Below are 22,800 nucleotides of genomic sequence, written 5' to 3'. Positions count from 1 at the left end.
CTTTCCCAGCCTGAGCTGGTTCTCAAGTGATGATGTCCTTGAAGTTTCTGTGACCCGTGACTCAAGAGTTAATGTAGTGGAGTTTCCCTTGAAGAATCTCACTGCAGGCTTTGTAGATGGGACACCTCTCACCTCAACATGTTTGAATACTCAGGTTGAAGGTCAGCCTCAGCACTTAGGTCTTTCAAATTAAGTTCTAACTTTGAGTTGTATGTTATGTGATGGGCTAATTGTATGATACATTAAGTCTTTGACCTATTGGACTTGAGCCATCAGCCATTATTTATGCAAAATTATTTTACTTTATTATTCTTTTTAGGGCTTAATGTATATGGGTATTCATTAGGCTTTCTTTTGCTCAAAAGGGCAAATCTAAAACATCTTAGTGAGGTAAAGCTTAGGGAATCTCCATTATTCTGTATAACTTTCAGTTTGGAGAAAAATGAGCATTCACTTCTAAAGTGTCTGTGATTGTTCTGTATATTATGACTTTATTGAGGGTTGTTGATAAATCAAGTAATTCTTCAGTGTGTGGATCTCATTTCATTTTTTATGATTTATTGTGTGATTTTTCATGTGGTATAGAATCTTATTATCTTACATATTTTATGTTAGTTTCCTCATGACAGCCTAGAATTTTAGTATTTATAAGTTTACATGTTTTGACTTTTCATTTAGTAGACTAATTAGGAATCTAGAGTTCGAAAGAAGAAATATGTGGTTTCCTAAAATTAACAACCAAGTCTTCATAGATTATATGGAGTTTATGACATTTTTTAAACTTGTAAATGCAAACTAAAATCACGTGATTGAACTAACCTTTAGAGTAACTAAATTAATAATTGTGTTCTTATTTGCTATTATTATACCACTCAAATGGTGATATAAGATCTTGTAACTGCACGTAACTGTTTTTCTATTTGTAACCTAGTATCCAGTGCTTAATATTATATGTACACACACATGCACATACACTTATTCATTCCAAATCTGTGTTTTTACTCAAATTGGCTTGAAAAAGTCATTCCTTGTTCATGGGAAATGATGATGTGGTATGTATAAAAGATAATTTTAGAGAGTTTTTCCAGAAGGATGCTTTTAATTCATTTAAAGAGCCACCCTTTATTTTGAAACTGTTTCCTAATTTGTGGAGGGGTATGTTCATACTTTATAAAATGATGAAATAAATGATATTTGGGTTTAATTTTTTTTCTTGGCGAAATGTAAGTTGTCCCCATCTTAAAAACCTTTACTATGTATAGTTCAAACCATGTACAGTTAGGAAACCACTGATGTAGAAGTTTAAAGGTAGTATCTCTCAGTTGTGTCCAACTCTCTGTGATCTCATGGACTGTAGCCCGCCAGGCTCCTTGGTCCAAGGGATTTTTCAATCAAGAATACTGGAGTGGATTGCCATTCCCCTCTCCAGGGGATCTTCCCAACCCAGGGGTTGAACCCAGGTCATCTGCATTGCATGTGGATTCTTTGCCATCTGAGCCACCAATGCAGCTCTTGTAGGATTTGAATTGGAATGATCTAATCTCCACTTCATTAAAATGCATATCAAGTTAGAAATCCTCAGAAAAGCTAACTCATCTGTGGTTTCCTCTTGTAATTTGTAGCTCTCTGTGTTTTCTAAATGTTCCTTATCTATCTGTTTAGGAAGGAAGGACCAAAGGGCATATCAGCATTTATGAAAGTGATTAGCTGTTTTGTTTGCTTTAGTTTGTCTAGGTGCCTTTGCTATATATCTTTGAATATAAATTGCAATGAGCAATCTATATTTCAAATAAAATTAAAAAAACATTAACATACATTAACACCTCCTACCATTGAATGAATTCTTGATTTAATGTGAGTTCATGTTAATGAATAAAAATAATTTCAAATTTAAAAACAACAAAAGTCTCCTAATTCCAGCTCCAAGATTTTGACTGAGCTAGAGTCATTCATGATTACAGAGTAGATGTTTATCCATATAGAAGCTAGTTCAGGGAAAACCAAGAATCATGTCAACTTTTGAGCCTTTTTATAAGGTTTTGCTTTGTTATTGTGATTTATGAATTTATATCTAAAGGTGAAAATTACCTCATCTTACACAAAAACTGTTTTTATCTTACACTTCTTGATATCTTCCTTTAGTGCAAAGATGAAAATTTATTAGGAATATAGTAGCCATCGTGGTCAACAAGAGTCTGAAATGCAGTACTTGGATGCAATCTCAAAAACGACAGAATGATCTCTGTTCGTCTCTAAGGCAAACCATTCAATATCACAGTTATCCAAGTCTATGCCCTAACCAGTAATGCTGAAGAAGCTGAAGTTGAATGGTTCTATGAAGACCTACAAGACCTTTTAGAACTAACACCCAAAAAAGATGTCCTTTTCATTATAGGGGACTGGAATGAAAAAGTAGGAAGCCAAGAAACACCTGGAGTAACAGGCAAATTTGGCCTTGGAATGCACAATCAAGCAGGGCAAAGGCTAATAGAGTTTTGCCAAGAGAATACACTGGTCATAGCAAATACCCTCTTCCAACAACACAAGAGAAGACTCTACACATGGACATCACTAGATGGTCAACACCGAAATCAGATTGATTACATTCTTTGCAGCCAAAGATGGAGAAGCTCTATACAGTAAGACCAGGAGCTGACTGTGACTCAGATCATGAACTCCTTATTGCCAAATTCAGACTCAAATTGAAGAAAGTAGGGAAAACGAAAACCGCTATACCATTCAGGTATGACCTAAATCAAATCCCTTATGATTATACAGTGGAAGTGAGAAATAGATTTAAGGGCCTAGATCTGATAGATAGAGTGCCTGATGAACTACGGAATGAGGTTTGTGACATTGTACAGGAGACAGGGATCAAGACCATCCCCATGGAAAAGAAATGCAAAAAAGCAAAATGGCTGTCTGGGGAGGCCTTACAAATAGCTGTGAAAAGAAGAGAAGCGAAAAGCAAAGGAAAAAGGGAAAGATACAAGCATCTGAATGCAGAGTTCCAAAGAATAGCAAGAAGAGATACGAAAGCCTTCTTCAGTGATCAATGCAAAGAAATAGAGGAAAAGAACAGAATGGGAAAGACTAGAGATCTCTTTAAGAAAATTAGAGATACGAAGGGAACATTTCATGCAAAGATGGGCTCAATAAAGGACAGAAATGGTATGGACCTAACAGAAGCAGAAGATATTAAGAAGAGGTGGCAAGAATACACGGAAGAACTGTACAAAAAAGATCTTCACGACCCAGATAATCATGGTGATGTGATCACTAATCTAGAGCCAGACATTTTGGAATGTGAAGTCAAGTGGGCCTTAGAAAGCATCACTATGAACAAAGCTAGTGGAGGTGATGGAATTCCAGTTGAGCTGTTTGAAATCCTGAAAGATGATGCTGTGAAAGTGCTGCACTCAGTATGCCAACAAATTTGGAAAACTCAGCAGTGGCCACAGGAATGGAAAAGTTCAGTTTTCATTCCAATCCCAAAGAAAGGCAATGCCAAAGAATGCTCAAACTACCACACAGTTGCACTCATCTCACATGCTAGTAAAGTAATGCTCAAAATTCTCCAAACCAGGTTTCAGCAATTCGTGAACCGTGAACTCCCTGACGTTCAAGCTGGTTTTAGAAAAGGCAGAGGAACCAGAGATCAAATTGCCAGCATCCGCTGGATCATGGAAAAAGCAAGAGAGTTCCAGAAAAACATCTAGTTCTGCTTTATTGACTATGCCAAAGCCCTTGACTGTGTGGATCACAATAAACTGTGAAATTCTGAAAGAGATGGGAATACAGACCACCTGACCTGCCTCTTGAGAAATCTGTATGCAGGTCAGGAAGCAACAGTTAGAACTGGACATGGAACAACAGACTGGTTCCAAATAGGGAAAGGAGTACATCAAGGCTGTATATTGTCACCCTGCTTATTTAACTTATATGCAGAGTGCATCATGGGAAACACTGGGCTGGAAGAAACACAAGCTGGAATCAAGATTGCTGGGAGAAATATCAATCACCTCAGATATGCAGATGACACCACCCTTATGGCAGAAAGTGAAGAAGAACTAAAAGCCTCTTGATGAAAGTGAAAGAGGAGAGTGAAAATGTTGGCTGAAAGCTCAACATTCAGAAAACGAAGATTGTGGCATCCGGTCCCATCACTTCATGGGACATAGATGGGGAAACAGTGGAAACAGTACCAGACTTCATCTTTTTGGGCTCCAAAATCACTGCAGATGGTAACTGCAGCCATGAAATTAAAAGACTCTTACTCCTTGGAAGCAAAGTTAAGACCAACCTAGATAGTATATTCAAAAGCAGAGACATTACTTTGCCAAGTAAGATCTGTCTAGTCAAGGCTATGGTTTTTCCTGTGGTCATGTATGGATGTGAGAGTTGGACTGTGAAGAATGCTGAGTGCTGAAGAATTGATGCTTTTGAACTGTGGTGTTGGAGAAGACCCTTGAGAGTCCCTTGGACTGCAAGGAGATCCAACCAGTCCATTCTGAAGGAGATCAGCCCTGGGATTTCTTTGGAAGGAATGATGCTAAAGCTGAAACTCCAGTACTTTGGCCACTTCATGCGAATAGTTGACTCATCCGAAAAGGCTCCGATGCTGGGAGGGATTGGGGGCAGGAGGAGAAGGGGACAACCAAGGATAAAATGGCTGGATGGCATCATGGACTCGATGGACGTGAGTCTGAGTCAACTCTGGGAGATGGTGATGGACAGGGTGGCCTGGCATGCTGGGATTCCTGGGGTCGCAAATAGCCAGAGACGACTGAGCGACTGAACTGAACTGAACTGATATTTTAACATAAGATAGTATTAAATATTTTCTCATGGTTTGAACAGTTTATTTTTTCATTGGCAAATTAGTCTTTGAGGAGCATCTGGAAAAATTTTGGTATGCTTTAGGCTAATGCATTATCTACTTTTTTGGAAAGTAAAAACTTTTTGAAAGTAATTTGTGTTCTTTAACTATGTACATAGTAAATAGCACTCTTGCCCCTTTTCTGCCTTAGTTTGAATATTATTAGGGATTTTTTTATTGCTTTAGTATTTTAATATATGTTGTATATTTTCATTTGATTGGAAGAATTTATGCAGTAAATTGAAATATAAGAGCCAAAAATGTTATTTACTTGTTATAGGCACTGTTTCACATTAGTGGTTTATTAGACACTGATTTTCTAAGAATATGTTTTACTGTTGAATAAATACTTTCATGTGGAATTTTGTGTAGAAATACCATTTGTTTGAAGGAATTGATTTACTATTGTGGGCCTGTCTGATACTGTAGTTGTCAGATGGTGGCAGCAGAGCAAGTAAAAGATTGGAAGGATATCCAGCATGAAGTTGCAATTGGTGAAAATAGTAGAAACATCCCTGAGATTTTTCAGTATATTGTGAAATTGAATAGAACTGGGGGAAAATCAGTGCTAAGAGCATTTTCAAAAGTTTTGGTTAGTACTTTAAATTAAAATAGACTTTGATAGACATATTTATAATAAAATCTATTGACAAATTATTTCTATTTTGATACATATAATTCCGTTTGTTTTTAATTTGTAATACACCATCAAATATATAGTTTTTATTGTCTTTTTACTCTTGAGAATTGCCAAGAAGATGCTTTTAGAAGAAATTAAAGCCAATCTTTCCTCCGATGAGGATGGATCTTCAGATGAGTCAGAAGAAGGGAAGAAAAGAACTGGAAAACACAATGAAGAAAACCCTGGAGATGAGGGTGAGTTCCCCAGGGAGAAGTGTGAAGTGAAATGAAGTGAAGTGAAGTGAAGTGAAGTGAAGTGAAGTGAAATGAGTAGTTGCAGTCGTGTCTGACTCTGTGACCCCATGGACTGTAGCCTGCCAGGCTCCTCTGTCCATGGGATTCTCCATGCAAGAATACTGGAGTGGGTTGCCATTTCCTTCTCCAGGGTCTTCCGAACCCAGTGCTTGAACCCAGGTCTCCCACACTGCAGTCAGATTCTTTACTGTCTGAGCCACCAGGGAAGCCAGAGAGAAGTATAGTATGTCATAATTTGGTTGTTTGACCAGTTCAGTCTTTGAAGACTGTCTGAGCATGAAATCTCTTAATATATATGTTTGAAGTTTATTAAAACATTGCTACCATTAATCATTTTGAATATCTGGTAATAATTGTGCAAATTTTGTCAGTCACTGCCAATAAATAGATGGGTTATAAAGCAAAATATTTTTTACCTTTTAAAAATCTATAAATATATATTGGTGATATTTCATTGCTACTTAATGATAGTAATAGATCAAGTGTGATGTATGAGATTGCTTGTTATCAACAATTTAACAAGGTTAGTATGCAGCTCTGATCAGTTCCATAAATCATGATAATTATCTACAAACAATACGTAGGTGTACAACATTTTAAAGGAAAAAAGGCTGAAGGTTTTAATGATTTGTTTTCTCCATTTAGAAGTAAAAAATCAAGCCATTTCTGAATCAGATTCAGATTCTGAAGAATCTAAGAAGCCAAGATACAGACATAGGCTTTTGAGACACAAGCTGAGTCTGAGTGATGGAGAATCTGGAGAAGAAAAAAAGATGAAGCCTAAAGAGCACAAAGAAGCCAAAAGCAGAAATAGAAGGAAGGGTAAGACATTTTAATTTTGATAGTGAACAACGTACTGGTTCATACTGGTAAAGAACATATCTAGTCCAACAATTGACCACCTATAGTAGGTGAGTATCTGCACACTGAGAACAGCTATTCTGAGAGTAAAATAAAGAATTTAGAGTGGGAAGGTAACCCAGAAACTTGAAAGATGACAAAGAATATTTTTGACCTTTAGTAGTCATATACATCTAGATTAAAAAGATAAATATGACAATAAATAAAATATGCATAAGGTCATATGGAACATATAAGACTGCCTATAACTATAGGAAGAAATAATGCTTTCCTGAGGAAAGATAGAAGATATAGTTAATTTGGATAGATTTATGCAAGCTTACGTTTAAAACTTATATGTACCCAGGTTAAATTTTTATTACATTAAATTCTGTGTCTTTCTGCACTGAGTCAGTTACATGTTTCCAACATCATGGTGAACATTGAGGATATAAATGAATAAAGAAATCACTGTTTTATATGATAGTTTTCAACCTGGCTACACTTGCAGATCACTTGTGGGATTTAAAAATATACCTTCCTATGGCAGGGCTCCACCTTGAGCCAGTTGAAGCATAATTGATGGTGGTGGGAACCTAGGTATCCATATGTATTAAAAGCATCTCTGAAATGATTTTGATATGTAGCCAGTTTTGGCAGTCAGGTTTAATAAGAATTACTGACATTAGTATTATAAGAACTTGTAGTACCATGAGGGTTGTCTTGTGTAACAAATGTAAGTTAAGGTGTGGCATAAAGAGGATTTCTTTAGCTTCTTGAGGGGTGGAGGTTATCAACAGAGAAGACTTGACAAAGATGGAGAGTTTCATTCAGCAGATAAAGTTCTAAATGGGGAAAAAGTAGATTTGTTGTTAAAATTTATAATATAAGCAGGGAAAAAGTTTTAAAAACCTCTGCAAATTGTTTAGCTCATGGTGGAGGGGATGCAATTCATGTGGTTTGGCTGGAGTATAGAAGGGAGTAAGGAAAGGAACAGCAGGAAATTAGGCTGGACCAATAAGACAGAGATCAGATACTGTAGATCCTTGTAAGCCTGTTCCTCAAATTGGAGTACTTGACTGTGGACTCATGAGTGCATGAGGCTGTAGAGTGAATATGGTACATCTCTTTGGTGTGTTCATTTTACTTGAGAGTTGGTGGAGAGCATTCTTATATTAAATAATACTGAGCAATTAAATATGAACTTTTTCTGAGGATTTTGGCTAACAAGAAGGTCAAAGAAAGTTTTTTCTTCTTTGGGACAGACTTTGAAGACTTTATTACCCAATTCTTGTCAGGCAGATTAACTCTTCTTTGTGCCACTAGGAATAAGAAAGCATTTTTGGAAATATCTGAGAAGTACATTGGCTCTATAGAATGGAGAGCCATTGAAAAGTTAATTTTTTTTTAATTTTAAAAATTATTTTTATAGCTGTATTGAGACATAATTTTAAAATAATACAGTTTACTTGCTTACAGTGTACAGTTTGTTTTCAGTATATTCACAGAGAGGTGCCACTATTTAAAAAGCTGTTTAAGGTATATATATATACAGAAAAGCATATATTTCATAAGTGGACAGCTTTTAGAAAAATTGTTTATTTATTTGGTTGCACTGGGTTTTAGTTGTGGCAAGCAGTTTTTTTCTGGTTGCAGCATTTGGACTCTTAGTTGTGGCATGTGGGATCTAGTTCCCTGATCACGGATAGAACCCAGGCCCCCTGCATTGGGAACATAGAGTCTTAGCCACTGGACCATCAGGGAAGTCTCTGTAAGTGGAAATCTAGATGAACATGTTCAGCACCTAGATAAAGGCACAAGACATTTATTAGCAGCATTCAACATCTATAACTTCAGTACAACCACTCATTGTTCCATTGAAAGGTTTCAACTAAGGCTGTAATATGGTCAGATTAGTTGCCTGTTAAACTGTGAGACTGAGGGCTTTGATCCGATAACCAGGAGAAATATCAATAACCGCAGATACACAGATGATACCACCCTTATTGCAGAAAGCGAAGAGAGGGTAAAGAGCCTCTTGATGAAAGAGGAGAGTGAAAAAGCTGGGTTAAAGCTCAACATTCAAAAAACTTACATCATGACATCCAGTTCCATCACTTCATGGCAAATAGATGGGGAAATGATGGAAACCATGACAGAGTTTATTTTCTTGGGCTCCAAAATCACTACAGATGGTGACTGCAGCCATGAAATTAAATGACGCTTGCTCCTTGGAAGAAAAGCTATGACCAACCTAGACATCATATTAAAAAGCAGAGACATTACTTTCCTGACAAAGGTCCATCTTGTCAAAGCTGTGGTTTTTCCAGTACATGTATGCATGTGAGAGTTGGACCATAAAGAAAGCTGAGCAGTGGAGAATTGATGCTTTTGAATTGTGTTGTTGGAGAAGACGTTTGAGAGTCCCTTGGACTACAGGGGGATCCAACCAGTCCATCTTAAAGGAAATCAGTCCTGGGTATTCATTGGAAGGACTGATGCTGAAGTTGAAACTCCGATACTTTGGCCATCTGATGCAAAGAGCTAACTCATTTGAAAAGACCCTGATGCTGGGAAAGATTGAGGGCAGGAGGAGAAGGGGATGACAGGATGAGATGGTTGGATGGCATCACCGACTCAATGGACATGAGTTTGAGGAAGCTCTGGGAGTTGGTGATGGACAGGGAAGGCTGGCGTGCTGCAGTCCATGGGGTCACAAAGAGTCGGACACGACTGAGCGGCTGAACTGAACTGAAGGCTTTGAATCTATTTGGAGCATATTGCCATAGTTGATGTCAGGTTCAGTTGTCATAGTATATGTATAATAATGAGATTACCCAGCAGAGGTATAATATTGTGCAAATAGAAGGCTAGGGAAAGAATATTGGAATCCTAAGCATTTAAAGGGCTATGGGACAACAGCTATCCGTTAAAGAAGAGGAGGAAGGTACCCCTTCCCCACACATGCATATACTTAATATGCCTTGGACATTTTCATGTAAAGAAATAAATAATAGTACCTCATTTTGTGAATGCATTTTTCATAAATTTCTTTGCAACATGACTGCAAGCTGGTCTTTCAGATTCTATAAAGGAACTGAGTGATTTAACATATTAGAAAGCAGCATGATTTCCTATGCATCTTCAAGAGGAGAAATACTAATTTTGCCTCTTAGGCTTATTAGCTCAGGAATATAGAGTCCTTTACTAGGCCAAATAGGACTTACCTGGTGGTTCAGTGGTAAAGAACCCGTTTGCCAAGCAGGAGACATGAGTGTGATCCCTGGGTCGGGAAGATACCCTGGAGAAGGAAATGGCAACCCACTCTAGTATTCTTGCCTGGGAAATCCCATAGATAAAAGAGCCTGGTGGGTTATAGTCCATGGCTTCACAGAGTCAGACACGGCTTAGCAACTAAATAGTAGCGTTGCCAGCAGCTGTGGGCCAAATACATTTGAAATGTTTTATTGAATCCCAAGTTATCTGTGACCTGTGTTTCCACTGTCCTTTTCTGTGGGTTGCTTATAATCCAACTATTTTTTTTTTTTGGTCTGTTTGTGTAGAAGAAAGTAAACTAAAATTCCATCTTATTTATGTTTCTAATAAAGATGAATGTAATAGTGATTGATACTACATTCAGAATTGCACCATTTTCCAAGTTTTGCAAACTCTCGTGTCTCTATATTGTCTGGAAACTTATAATGGGCAATAGGGAAAAATCAGAAGCTAATAGCTTAAGTATTAAATGAAGTGTAGCATGTGAACATTTTCACCTGAATTTGAAAAAACTTGTAAAAGTTATTTTCGCGGTAATTTCAAGAATGCATTGATTGCATTTATAGTAGATTATATTAGTTCATGTTATTTTTCTCGTGTATTATCAGTCAGTCAGTTCACTTGCTCAGTTGTGTCTGACTCTTTGCGATCCCATGAACTGCAGCACGCCAGGCCTCCCTGTCCATCACCAACTTCTGGAGTTCACTCAAACTCATGTCCATCGAGTTGGTGATGCCATCCAACCATCTCATCCTCTGTCCTCCCCTGCTCCTCCTGCCCCCAATCCCTCCCAGCATCAAAGTCTTTTCCAATGACTCAGTGCTTCACATCAGTGGCCATAGTACTGGAGTTTCAGCTTTAGCATCAGTCCTTCCAATGAACACCCAGGACTGATCTCCTTTAGAATGGACTGGTTGGAACTCCGTGTGGTCCAAGGGACTCTCAAAAGTTTTCTCCAACACCACAGTTCAGAATCATCAATTCTTTGGTGCTCAGGTTTCTTCACAGTCCAACTCTCACATCCATACATGACCACTGGAAAAACCATAGCCTTGACTAGACGGACCTTTGTTGGCAAAGTAATGTCTCTGCTTTTGAATATGCTATCTAGGTTGGTCATAACTTTTCTTACAAGGAGTAAGCGTGGCTGCAGTCACGCTGTTTCCAGTGTTTCCCCATCTATTTCCCATGAAGTGATGGGACCAGATGCCATGATCTTCATTTTCTGAATGTTGAGCTTTAAGCCAACTTTTTCACTCTCCTCTTTCACTTTCATCAAGAGGCTTTTTAGTTCCTCTTCACTTTCTGCCATAAGGGTGGTGCCATCTGCATATCTGAGGTGATTGATATTTCTCTTGGCAATCTTGATTCCAGCTTGTGCTTCCTCCATCCAAATGTTTCTCATGATGTACTCTCCATAGAAGTTAAATAAGCAGGGTGACAATATACAGCCTTGACGTACTCCTTTTCCTATTTGGACTGAGTCTGTTGTTCCATGTCCAGTTCTAACTGTTGCTGCTTAACCTGGATACAGGTTTCTCAAGGAGCAGGTCAGTGGTCTAGTATTCCCATCTCTTTAAGAATTTTCCACAGTTTATTGTGATCCACACAATGAGAGGCTTTGGCATGGTCAATAAAGCAGAAATAGAAGTTTTTCTGGAACTCTCTTGCTTTTTCGATGATCCAGGAGATGTTGGCGATTTGATCTCTGTTTCCTCTGCCTTTTCTAAAACCAGCTTAAACATCTGGAAGTCCACGGTGCATGTATCGCTAAAGACTGGCTTGGAGAATTTTGAGCATTACTTTACCAGCATGTGAGATGAGTGCAATTGTGTGGTAGTTTGATCATTCTTTGGCATTGCCTTTCTTTGGGATTGGAATGAAAACTGACCTTTTCCATTCCTATGGCCACTGCTGAGTTTTCCAAATTTGCTGGCATATTCCGTGCAGCACTTTCACAGCATCATCTTTCAGGATTTGAAATAGCTCAACTGGAATTCCATTACGTGCACCAGCTTTATTCATAGTGATGCTTTCTAAGGCCCACTTGACTTCACACTCCAGGATGTCTGGCTCTAGGTGAGTGATCACACCATCGTGATTATCTGGGTCATGAAGATCTTTTTTGTACAGTTCTTCCATATATTCTTGCCACCTCTTCTTAATATCTTCTGCTCCTGTTAGGTCCATACCATTTCTGTCCTTTATTGAGCCCATCTTTGCATGAAATGTTCCCTTGGTATCTCTCATTTTCTTGAAGAGATTTCTAGTCTTTCCCATTCTGTTGCATTTGATTTCTTTGCATTGATTTCTTTTGCATTGATTGCTGAGGAAGGCTTTCTTATCTCTTCTTGCTATTCTTGGAACTCTGCATTCAGATGCTTATATCTTTCCTTTTCTGCTTTGCTTTCGCTTCTCTTCTTTTCACAGCTATTTGTAAGGTCTCCCCAGACAGCCATTTTGGTTTTTTGCATTTCTTTTCATGGAGATGGTCTTGATCCCTGTCTCCTGTACAATGTCATGAACCTCCATCCATAGTTCATCAGGCAATCTATCTATCAGATCTCATCCCTTAAATCTATTTCTCACTTGCACTCTATAATCATAAGGAATTTTATTTACATCATGCCTGAATGGTCTAGTGGTTTTCCCTACTTTCTTCAATTTACGTCTGAATTTGGCAGTAAAGAGTTCATGATCTGAGCCACAGTCAGCTCCCGGTCTTGTTTTTGCGGACTATATAGAGCTTCTCCATCTTCGGCTGCAAAGAATATAATCAGTCTGGTTTCATTGTTGACCATCTGGTGATGTCCATGTGTAGAGTCTTCTCTTGTATTGTTGGAAGAAAGTGTTTGCTATGGCCAGTGCAATCTCTTGTCAAAACTCTATTTGCCTTTGCCCTGCTTTCATTCCGTATTCCAAGGCCAAATTTGCCTATTATCCCAGGTGTTTCTTGACTTCCTACTTTTGCATTCTAGTCCTCTATAATGAAAAGGACATCTTTTTTTGGGTGTTATTTCTAAAAGGTCTTGTAACCGTTCAGCTTCAGCTTCTTCAGCATTACTGTTTGGGGCATAGAGTTGGATTACTGTGGTTTGCCTTGGAAACGAACAGAGATCATTCTGTCATTTTGAGACTGCATCCAAGTACTGGATTTTGGACTGTTTTCTTGACCATGACGGCTACTCTATTTCTTCTGTGGGATTCCTGCCCACAGTGGTAGATATAATGGTCATCTGAGTTAAATTTACCCATTCCAGTCCATTTTAGTTCGCTGATTCCTAGATTGTCGATGTTCACTCTTGTCATGTCCTGTTCGACCACTTCCAATTTGCCTTGATTCATGGACCGAACATTCCACGTTCCTATGCAATATTGCTTTTTACAGCATCGGACCTTGCTCATGTATTATAATGATATTTAATTATGTAGGATAGTGCCCTTATACTTAAGGGTGAAGTGTCATGGTACCATCACGTAATTTCAAATGGTTCAGGGCAAAAAAGGGTATGCATATATTTAGACAGAAATAAAGCAAATGTGGTAAAGCAAATCTACTTTAAGTGGATTTAGGAGAAGGGATACAGTTGTTCATTTGGCGATTCTTTGCAATTTTTGGTAGGTGTGAACATTTTCAAAACAACATATTTGATGAAAACTTAATACTAGGCTTAAAATTGCATTTAATCACAGAATTTGTGTGTGCCTGTGGACATCTTGTTCTCCCAAATTCCCAGTTGCTTAGCTGTTCTTTTTTTTAATAATATTTTTATTTATGTATCTGGTTGCAGCAGGTCTTACTTATGGCACCCAGGATCTTCGATCTTCTTTCCAGCATGTGAAATCTTTATTTGTGGCATGTGAACTCTTGGTTGTGGTATGTGGGATCTAGTTCACTGATGAGAGTTGAATCTGGGCCCCCTGCACTGGGAGTGTGGTATCAGCCACTGGACAACCAGAGAACTCCTTTATTGTTTTTTTGTTTGTTTTTTTACTGTGGCAAAATACACATAACATAATTTTTAACCATTTTTAACTGTTTGAAGCAATTCCGTGGCATTAATATATTTGCATTATTTGGCAACTATCAACACTCTCTGTCTCCAGAATTCTTTGATCATCCCAAACTGAAACTAAACAGTAACTCTTCACTCTCCTCTTCTTCCATAACCAATCTTTTTATTATTTATGCTTATCTATGTTTTTAAAGATAGACCAGACCTTTGATTTTGATGTCAGATCATAATAGTTATTCTAAAAATATTTTATTTTGAAGTAATTTTAGATTTATAGAAATGTCACAAAAATACCCTTTACCTAGCTCTCCTAATTTAACACCTTATACTTATTATAGCACAATAATCAGAATCAGGAAGTTAACATTGATACAATACTATTAATTCAGCCAGTGTTTGATAAACTACACCTGAAGGCTAAATCTGACCTTCATGGTTTTATAAATAGTTTTATTGGTGCACTGTGATAGTTACTCAGTTATTGCTTTCATGAGTTTACAGTGAGAAAGTTGAGTAGTGGCTGCAACATTGACGTTACAGCCTACAAAGTTGAAAATACCATCAGATCTCTGACCTCTGATGTAAATTATAGATTTTATATGGTTATCATTATTTTTCCCACTTGTGTTCTTTTTCCACTTTGGAATCTAGTCTAGGATCCTGCATTGCATTCAGTTGTGGCCTTAATCTACTTCTGTCTGTGACAGTTTCTTTGTCTTTTCTTTCATGACCTTGATACTTTTGAAGAGTGTTGATCAGTTATTTTCTAGACTGTCGATCTGTATGTATTTGTTTAGTGTTTTCTTATGGTTAGATTTAGGTTATTAGACATTGTGACAAGAATACTGCAAAAGTTATATTGAATCCTTCTTGATGTGTTATACTGAGTGTGTATGATAACAGTTTGTTTCTTACTATTGGTATTGTTAACCTGATTAAGTTACTGAAGTTGGTAACTGCTGACTTTTTCTACTGTTAACCCCTATTTTTTGTTCATATTTAATGAATATCTTATAGAGAGATAATTTGAGACAATGCAGATATTCCATTTCTCATCATACTTCTACCCACTAATTTTAGCATCCAACTGCCTAAGCAGTTTTTATTGTGTTGTATGTTTAAATGGTGATTTACAATTTGTTTCATTAATTCTAGGAAGAGTTGTTCCCCCCTATTTATCTATTTATCACATTACTTATATTGATATGGACATATAGGTGTTTTATTTTATTTTGAATTACAGTCCAGGTTTTCATTTTATTGCTCAGATTGTTCTACCTTTGGTTGCTGGGAGCTTCTTCAAGTTACATCATGTATCCTTCTAACATATCCCCATCAGTTTTTGGGAAATGCTTTACTTTCTGGTACCGCAAGATAGTCCAGGGTTATCTTGTATTTCCCCTGCTTGCCTTCCTCTGACCAGAAAAATACAGGTATTCTCTTGGGGTTTTAGATGCCTGTGTTTTACTGGCAATTTTGGTACAGAAAAATAAAATTTTGGAGAGAAAAAATAAAATTAGCTATTCATCTTATTTTCTTGGGATAGGCATGACTCAGCTCCTTTTTCCCAGTTCTATGGCTAGAAATGAGGTTCTCCCAGAGTTTTGCAGTCAGCACCCTTTGCATAATGTGCAATTCAGCCCGCCTTCCTGTCAAAACCAGGAAAGGAGTGGGGAAAAAAAACCCCCATGATTTTCATCCTCCCACACAATTTAATGAGGATTATTATTTAAGTTTTGATTTCAGTCCCCAATCTGCGTACTCTTATTCCCTTTGCAGAGTCCTTAGGTTGTTTATTTATATATTCTGTACATAGTTTTCAGTTGTTATAAGTGGCAAAGAATCTGTAATCACCCTTAAAAAATAACCAGAATCCTTGTATTGACTGATAATTTTTCATTTTGTCAGTTTACATACAGTTAATATACTTATATTTTAATGTAGAATCAGTTTTATAACCATTCTTGGTTTTCACTTGGATTTTTATAAATAGCAATTGAGTCATTAACTGGTCTAATGTATATGATGTCATATGTACTAGAGATATTATTCTCATAATACTCATAAGTGTTAATGTGATGTTATTGACAAAGTAAGCAAATTGAATTTGTATTAGAAAGCACTTAATAACCTTTAATATTTTTTATTCAAGTGAGTAGTGAAGATTCTGAAGATTCTGATTTTCAGGAATCTGGAGTTAGTGAAGAAGTTAGTGAATCTGAAGATGAACAACGGCCCAGAACAAGGTAAATAGATTATTTTTTCAAAAATTTTAGGAATTAATAACCATGCTTCAAATTATTCGTAGAAAGTTTGCTGTTATTAATAGTGAAAATCACTCCGTCGTGTTAGACTCTTTGCGACCCCATGAACTATAGCCCACCATGCTCCTCTGTCCATCAGATTCTCCAGGCAAGAATACTGGGAGTGGGTTGCCATTCTGTTCTCCAGGGGATCTTCCTCGCCCAGGGACCGAGCCCAGGTCTCCTGCATTGCAGGCATATCCTTTACCTTCTGAACCACCAGGGCATAGTAGTTAAGTAAAATATTTAACATTTTGATGTGAAACTATTAAAATTATTTATTTAAAAATAATAATAAACATTATATATAGTTGAATTGTATGTTCTGAAGTAGGTGGACTTTCAGTGTGCAAAAACACCTTTTAAAAAAAATTATATATTTGACTGTATCAGGTCTTAGTTGCCGCATGTGGGATCTTCATTGCAGCATGCGAGATCTTTCCTTGCAGTGTGCACAGGCGTCTCTCTAGTTATAACACATGGGCTGTAGTATGCACAGCCTCAATAGTTGCCCTGTGGCATGTGGGATCTTAGTTTCCTGATCAAGGATTGAACCCATGTTTCCTCCACTGCCTGCCATTGAAAGGCAGATTGTTAATAACTGGACCACGAGGGAACTGTAATATTTCATTGCTGTGGTGGAAAATTGTAGTGTAGTAGTTACAAGGCTCTGTAGACCAATTGCCTCAATCTAACTCCTAGCTTTACTATACTTCCTAGTTGTATGAATACTCTGTGGCTCAGTTTCATCAACTGTAAAAGAGGAAATTAACATTATTATTTCCCTTATTGATTATTGTGGGCATTAAATGAGATTAAAGGGCTTATAAAATAAAGCCTATTTTGGAGATAGTAAGTGCTCTGTGAATGCTAACTGTTATTGTTTCATAACACTACTAAATAGGACTTGGCCATGGAACAAAAACAACACTACTAGTATTCTATTAATTAAGATGTGTTTGTTCTTTCAGTATGCATAGATAACTGATCTAGATTACCAGCTGATTAAAATTTTGCTTCCTTCTTAGCATAGTATTTAATAATTCTGACCATTCTAAGAAGATTTTTATTTCCTCTGGAATAATATGATATGTCCATCAATTTGTGTTTGTGTGAGTGTGTATATGTATAATCTATATGGGTGTTTGCATGTGTAAATTTTAAAACATTTGAGATTGTTTTAGCTTAATAATTGTCAGGTTGTACCTGGCGTATAGCAGCATATTGTACTTTGAGTTCAGTCAGTCGCTTAATCGTGTCCGAATCTTTGCGACATCATGCACAGCAGCATGCCAGGCTTCACTGTCCATCACCAGCTCCCGGAGTCCACCCAAACCCATGTCCGTTGAGTCAGTGATGCCATCCAACCATCTCATCCTCTGTCGTCCCCTTCTCTTCCTGCCCTCAATCTTTCCTAGCATCAGGGTCTTTTCAAATGAGTCAGGTCTTCGCATCTGGTGGCCAAAGTATTGGAGTTTCAACTTCAGCATCAGTCCTTCTAATGAATACCTAGGACTGATCTCCATTACGATGGACTGGTTGGATCTCCTTGCAGTCCAGGGGACTCGAAAGAGTCTTCTCCAATACCACAGTTCAGAAGCATCAATTCTTTGGCACTCAGCTTTCTTCATAGTCCAACTCTCACATCCATACATGACTAATGGAAAAACCATAGCCTTGAGTAGACGGACCTTTGTTGGCAAAGTAATGTCTCTGCTTTTGAATATGCTATCTAGTTTGGTCATAACTTTCCTTCCAAGGAGTAAGTGTCTTTTAATTTCATGGCTGCAATCACCATCTGCAGTGATTTTGGAGCCCAGAAGAAAAATTCAGCCATTGTTTCTACTGTTTCCCCCTCTATTTCCCATGAAGAGATGGGACCAGATGCCATGATCTTCGCTTTCTGAATGTTGAGCTTTCAGCCAACTTTTTCATTCTCCTCTTTCACTTTCATCAAGACGCTCTTTAGTTCTTCACTTTCTGCCATAAGGGTGGTGTCATCTGCATATCTGAGATTCTTGATAATTCAGCCGGAAATCTTGATTCCAGCTTGTACTTCCTCCAGCCCAAGTGTTTCTCATGATGTACACTGTATATAAGTTAAATAAGCAGGGTGACAATATAAAGCCTTGACATACTCCTTTTCCTATTTGGAACCAGTCTGTTGTTCCGTGTCCAGTTCTAACTGTTGCTTCCTGACCTGCATATAGGTTTCTCAAGAGGCAGGTGGTATGTCCATCTCTTTCAGAATTTTCCACAGTTTCTTGTGATCCACACAGTCAAAGGCTTTGGCATAGTCAATAAAGCAGAAATAGATGTTTTTCTGGAACTCTCTTGCTTTTTCCATGATCCAGCAGATGTTGGCAATTTGATCTCTGGTTCCTCTACCTTTTCTAAAACCAGCTTGAACATCTGGAAGTTCATGGTTCATGTATTGCTGAAGCCTGGCTTGGAGAATTTTAAGCATCGCTTTACTAGCGTGTGAGATGAGTGCAATTGTGCGGTAGTTTGAGCATTCTTTGACATTGCCTTTCTTTGGGATTGGAATGAAAACTGACCTTTTCTGGTCTTGTGGCCACTGCTGAGTTTTCCAAATTTGCTGGCATATTGAATACAGCACTTTCTCAGCATCATCTTTCAGGATTTGAAAAAGTTTAGCTGGAATTCCATCACCTCCACTAGCTTTGTTCGTAGTGATGCTTCCTAAGGCCCACTTGACTTCCCCTTCCAGGATGTCTGGCTCTAGGTGAGTGATCACACTATCATGATTATCTGGGTCATGAAGATCATTTTTGTACAGTTCTTTTGTGGATTCTTGCTACCTCCTCTTAACATCTTCTGCTTCTGTTAAATCGTTTCTGTCCTTTATTGAGCTCATCTTTGCATGAAATATTCCTGTGGTATCTCTTATTTTCTTGAAGAGATCTCTAGTCTTTCCCATTCTGTTCTTTCCCTCTATTTCTTTGCGTTGATCGCTGAGGAAGGCTTTTTTTAAATCTCTCTTTGCTATTCTTTGGAATTCTGCATTCAAATCAGTATATCTTTCCTTTTCTCCTTTGTTTTTCACTTCGCTTCTTTTACAGCTATCTGTAAGGCCTCTTCAGACAGCCAATTTTCTGTTTTGCATTTCTTTTCCATGGGGATGGTCTTGATCCCTGTCTGCTGTACAAGGTCATGAACCTCTGTCCATACTTCATCAGGCACTCTATCTATCAGATCTAGTCCCTTAAATCTATTTCTGACTTCCACTGTATAGTCATAAGGGATTTGATTTAGGTCATATCTGAATGGTCTAATGGCTTTCCCCACTTTCTTCAGTTTAAGTCTTAATTCAGCAATAAGGAGTTCATGATCTGATCCGCATCAGCTCCCTGTCTTGTTTTTTCTTAATGTATAGAGCTTCTCCATCTTTGGCTGCAAAGAATAGAATCAATCTGATTTTGTTGTTGACCATCTGGTGATGTCCATGTGTAGAGTCTTCTCTTGTGTTATTGGAAGCGGGCGTTTGCTATGACCAGTGTGTTCTCTTGGCAGAACTGTATTAGCCTTTGACCTGCTTCATTCTGTACTCGAAGGCCAAATTTTCCTGTTGCTCCCGGTGATTCTTGACTTCCTACGTTTGCATTCCAGTCCCCTATAAAGAAAAGGACAACTTTTTTGGATGTTAGTTCTAGAAAGTCTTGTAGGTCTTCATAGAACCATTCACCTTCAGCTTCTACAGTGTTACTGGTCGGTGCATAGACTGGGATTACTGTGATATTGAGTGGTTTGCCATGGAAATGAACAGAGATCATTTTGTCTTTTTTGAAATTGCATCCAAATACTGCATTTTGGACTCATTTGTTGCCTATGATGGCCACTCCATTTTTTCTATGGGATTCCTGCCCACAGTAGTTGATTTAATGGTCATCTGAGTTAAATTCACCCATTCTGTTCGATCTTATCTTAGTTCGTGGATGCCTAGAATGTCGATGTTCACTCTTTTTATCTCCTGTTTGACCACTTCCAATTTGCCTTGATTCATGGACCTAAAATTTCAGGTAGCTATGCAATATTGCTCTTCACAGCATCGAAGCTTGCTTCTATCACCAGTCCCATCTACAACTGGGTGCTGTTTTTGCTTTGGCTCCATCCCTTCATTCTTTGTGGAGTTATTTCTCCACTGATCTCCAGCAGCATATTAGGCACCTACTGACCTGGGGAGTTCGTCTTTCAGTGTCCTAGCTTTTTGCCTTTTCATGGGGTTCTCAAGGCAAGAATACTGAAGTGGTTTGCCATTCCCTTCTCCAGTGGACCACATTCTGTCAGATCTCTCCAGCATGACTCTCCCACTTTGGGTGGCCCCACATGGCATGGCTTAGTTTCATTGAGTTAGACAAGGCTGTGGTCTGTGTGATCAGATTGGCCTGTTGTCTGTGATTGTGGTTTCAGTCTGTCTGCTCTCTGATGCCCTCTCCCAGTGCCTACCATCTTACTGGGGTTTCTCATACCTTGGATGTGGGGTATCTCTTCACAGCTGCTCCACCAAAGTGCAGCCCTGCTCTGTATCTTGGACATGGGTTAGCTCCTCTTAGCCGCTGCCCCCGGCCTCGGACCTGGGGTAGTTCCTCTCTGCGTCGCCTGTGCATCGTTGCTGCTGACAAGCTTTCAGTTCAGTTCAGTTTAGTCGCTCAGTCGTGTCCGGCTCGTTGCGACGCCGTGAATTGCAGCATGCCAGGCCTCCCTGTCCATCACCAACTCACAGAGTTTATTCAAAGTCATGTCCATCGAGTCGGTGATGTCATCCAGCCATCTCGTCCTCTGTCGTCCCCTTCTCTTCCTGCCCTCAATCCCTCCCAGCATCAGGGTCTTTTCCAGTGAGTCAACTCTTTGCATGAGGTGGCCAAAGTGTTGAAGTTTCAGCTTTAGCATCAGTGCTTCCAGTGAACACCCCAGAATGATCTCCTTTAGAATGGACTGGTTGGATCTCCTTGCAGTCCAAGGGACTCAAGAGTCTTCTCCAACACCACAGTTCAAAAGCATCAATTCTTTGGCGCTCAGCTTTCTTCACAGTCCAACTCTCACATCCATACATGACTACTGGAAAAACCATAGGCTTGACCAGCCGGACCTGTGTTGGCAAAGTCATGTCTCTGCTTTTTAATATGCTATCTAGGTTGGTCATAACTTTTCTTCCAAGGGGTAATCGTCTTTTAATTTCATGGCTGCAATCATCATCTGCAGTGATTTTGGAGCCCCCCAAAAATAAAGTCTGACACTGTTTCCACTGTTTCCCCATCTATTTGCCATAAAGAGATGGGACCAGATGCCATGATCTTCGTTTTCTGAATGTTGAGCTTTAGGCCACACTTTAGGGAAATATAAAATAACAATAGGATATAATGCGAATTTTAAAGAACTGAGATAGAATTCAGGTAACACAAAATTCACCATATAAAAGTGTAAAATATAGGGGACTTTTAGAATATTCACAAAGTTGTTCATTTACTACCACTATCTAATATCAGAACATTTCCATTATTTCAGAAAGGAACCCTATGGCCCTTGGTCATTTCCCGTTTTTCCTGTGTCTCATTCCCTGGCAAAAACTCATCTGCCTTGTGTATGGATTTGCCTATTCTGAACATTTCATATGAAAAGATTTGTAAATATGTGTCTTATTATGAATGGAATCTTTCAGTTAGCGTGTTTTCAATTTTGATCCATGTTGTAGCTTGTTTCTGTACTTAAATCATTTTTTAAAAACTTCATTGAAATTTAGTATATTTACAGAATACGTACAGAATAAATTTAGTATATTTACAGAAATTGTGTTAATTTGTGATATATAGCAAAGTGATTCAGTTATACATATTTATGTTGTTCTTTATATTCTTTCATTATGGTTTATAACGGCATTGAATATGGTTCCCTGTGCTGTACAATAGGGCCTTGTTTTTTACCCATCTGATATATATATATAAGATCCTTTGAGTCTGCTAATCTCAAACTCGCAATCCTTTTTTCCTTTACTGCTCCTTCCCCCTTTAGAACTAGAAATTTCTCTCTGTGAGTCTGTTTCTGTTTCATAGATATGTTCATTTGTGTTGTATTCTATATTCCACATGTAAGTGATATATGATATTTGTCTTTCTCTTTCTGACTTAGATCAGTAGTATAATCTTTGGGTCCATTCAAGTTGCTGCAAATGGAATTATTTCATTCTTTTTATGACGAATATTCCATTGTGTACACGTGTAGAACATTTTTATCCATTCATCTCTTAGTGGACATTTAGATTGTTTCCATGTCTTGTCTGTTGTAAATAGTTCTGTTGTGAATATAGGGATGCATGTATCTTTTTGAATTTTAGTTTTGTTTGAGTATATGCACAGGAATGGAATTGTGTATCATTTGGTAACTCTACTTTTAGTTTTTTGAGCACACTCCATACTGTTTTCCATTGTTTCAATTTATATTTTTACCAGCAGTGTATGAGGGTTCTCTTTTCTCTACCCCATCTCCAGCATTAATTGTTCATAGAATTTTTGATGCTGACCATTCTGATGGT

General features: G+C 38.1%; 1 protein-coding gene across 17 annotated transcripts in view; it reads left to right on the top strand.

Annotated features, from left to right (window-relative positions):
- Positions 1-22,800, top strand: part of ATRX (ATRX chromatin remodeler) — a 275,615-nt gene that overhangs the window by 124,430 nt on the left and 128,385 nt on the right. For all 17 annotated transcript variants that reach the window (XM_060408304.1, XM_060408302.1, XM_060408303.1 and 14 more), the window contains 3 exons: positions 5,625-5,755; positions 6,461-6,637; positions 16,100-16,193. In XM_060408304.1, the coding sequence (XP_060264287.1) occupies positions 5,625-5,755; positions 6,461-6,637; positions 16,100-16,193 (402 nt within the window). The remainder of the gene's footprint in view (positions 1-5,624; positions 5,756-6,460; positions 6,638-16,099; positions 16,194-22,800) is intronic.

The sequence above is a fragment of the Ovis aries genome, chromosome X, assembly GCF_016772045.2.
Source record: "Ovis aries strain OAR_USU_Benz2616 breed Rambouillet chromosome X, ARS-UI_Ramb_v3.0, whole genome shotgun sequence".
Taxonomy (NCBI): domain Eukaryota; kingdom Metazoa; phylum Chordata; class Mammalia; order Artiodactyla; family Bovidae; genus Ovis; species Ovis aries.
This window is presented reverse-complemented; position numbering and strand designations above follow the sequence as displayed.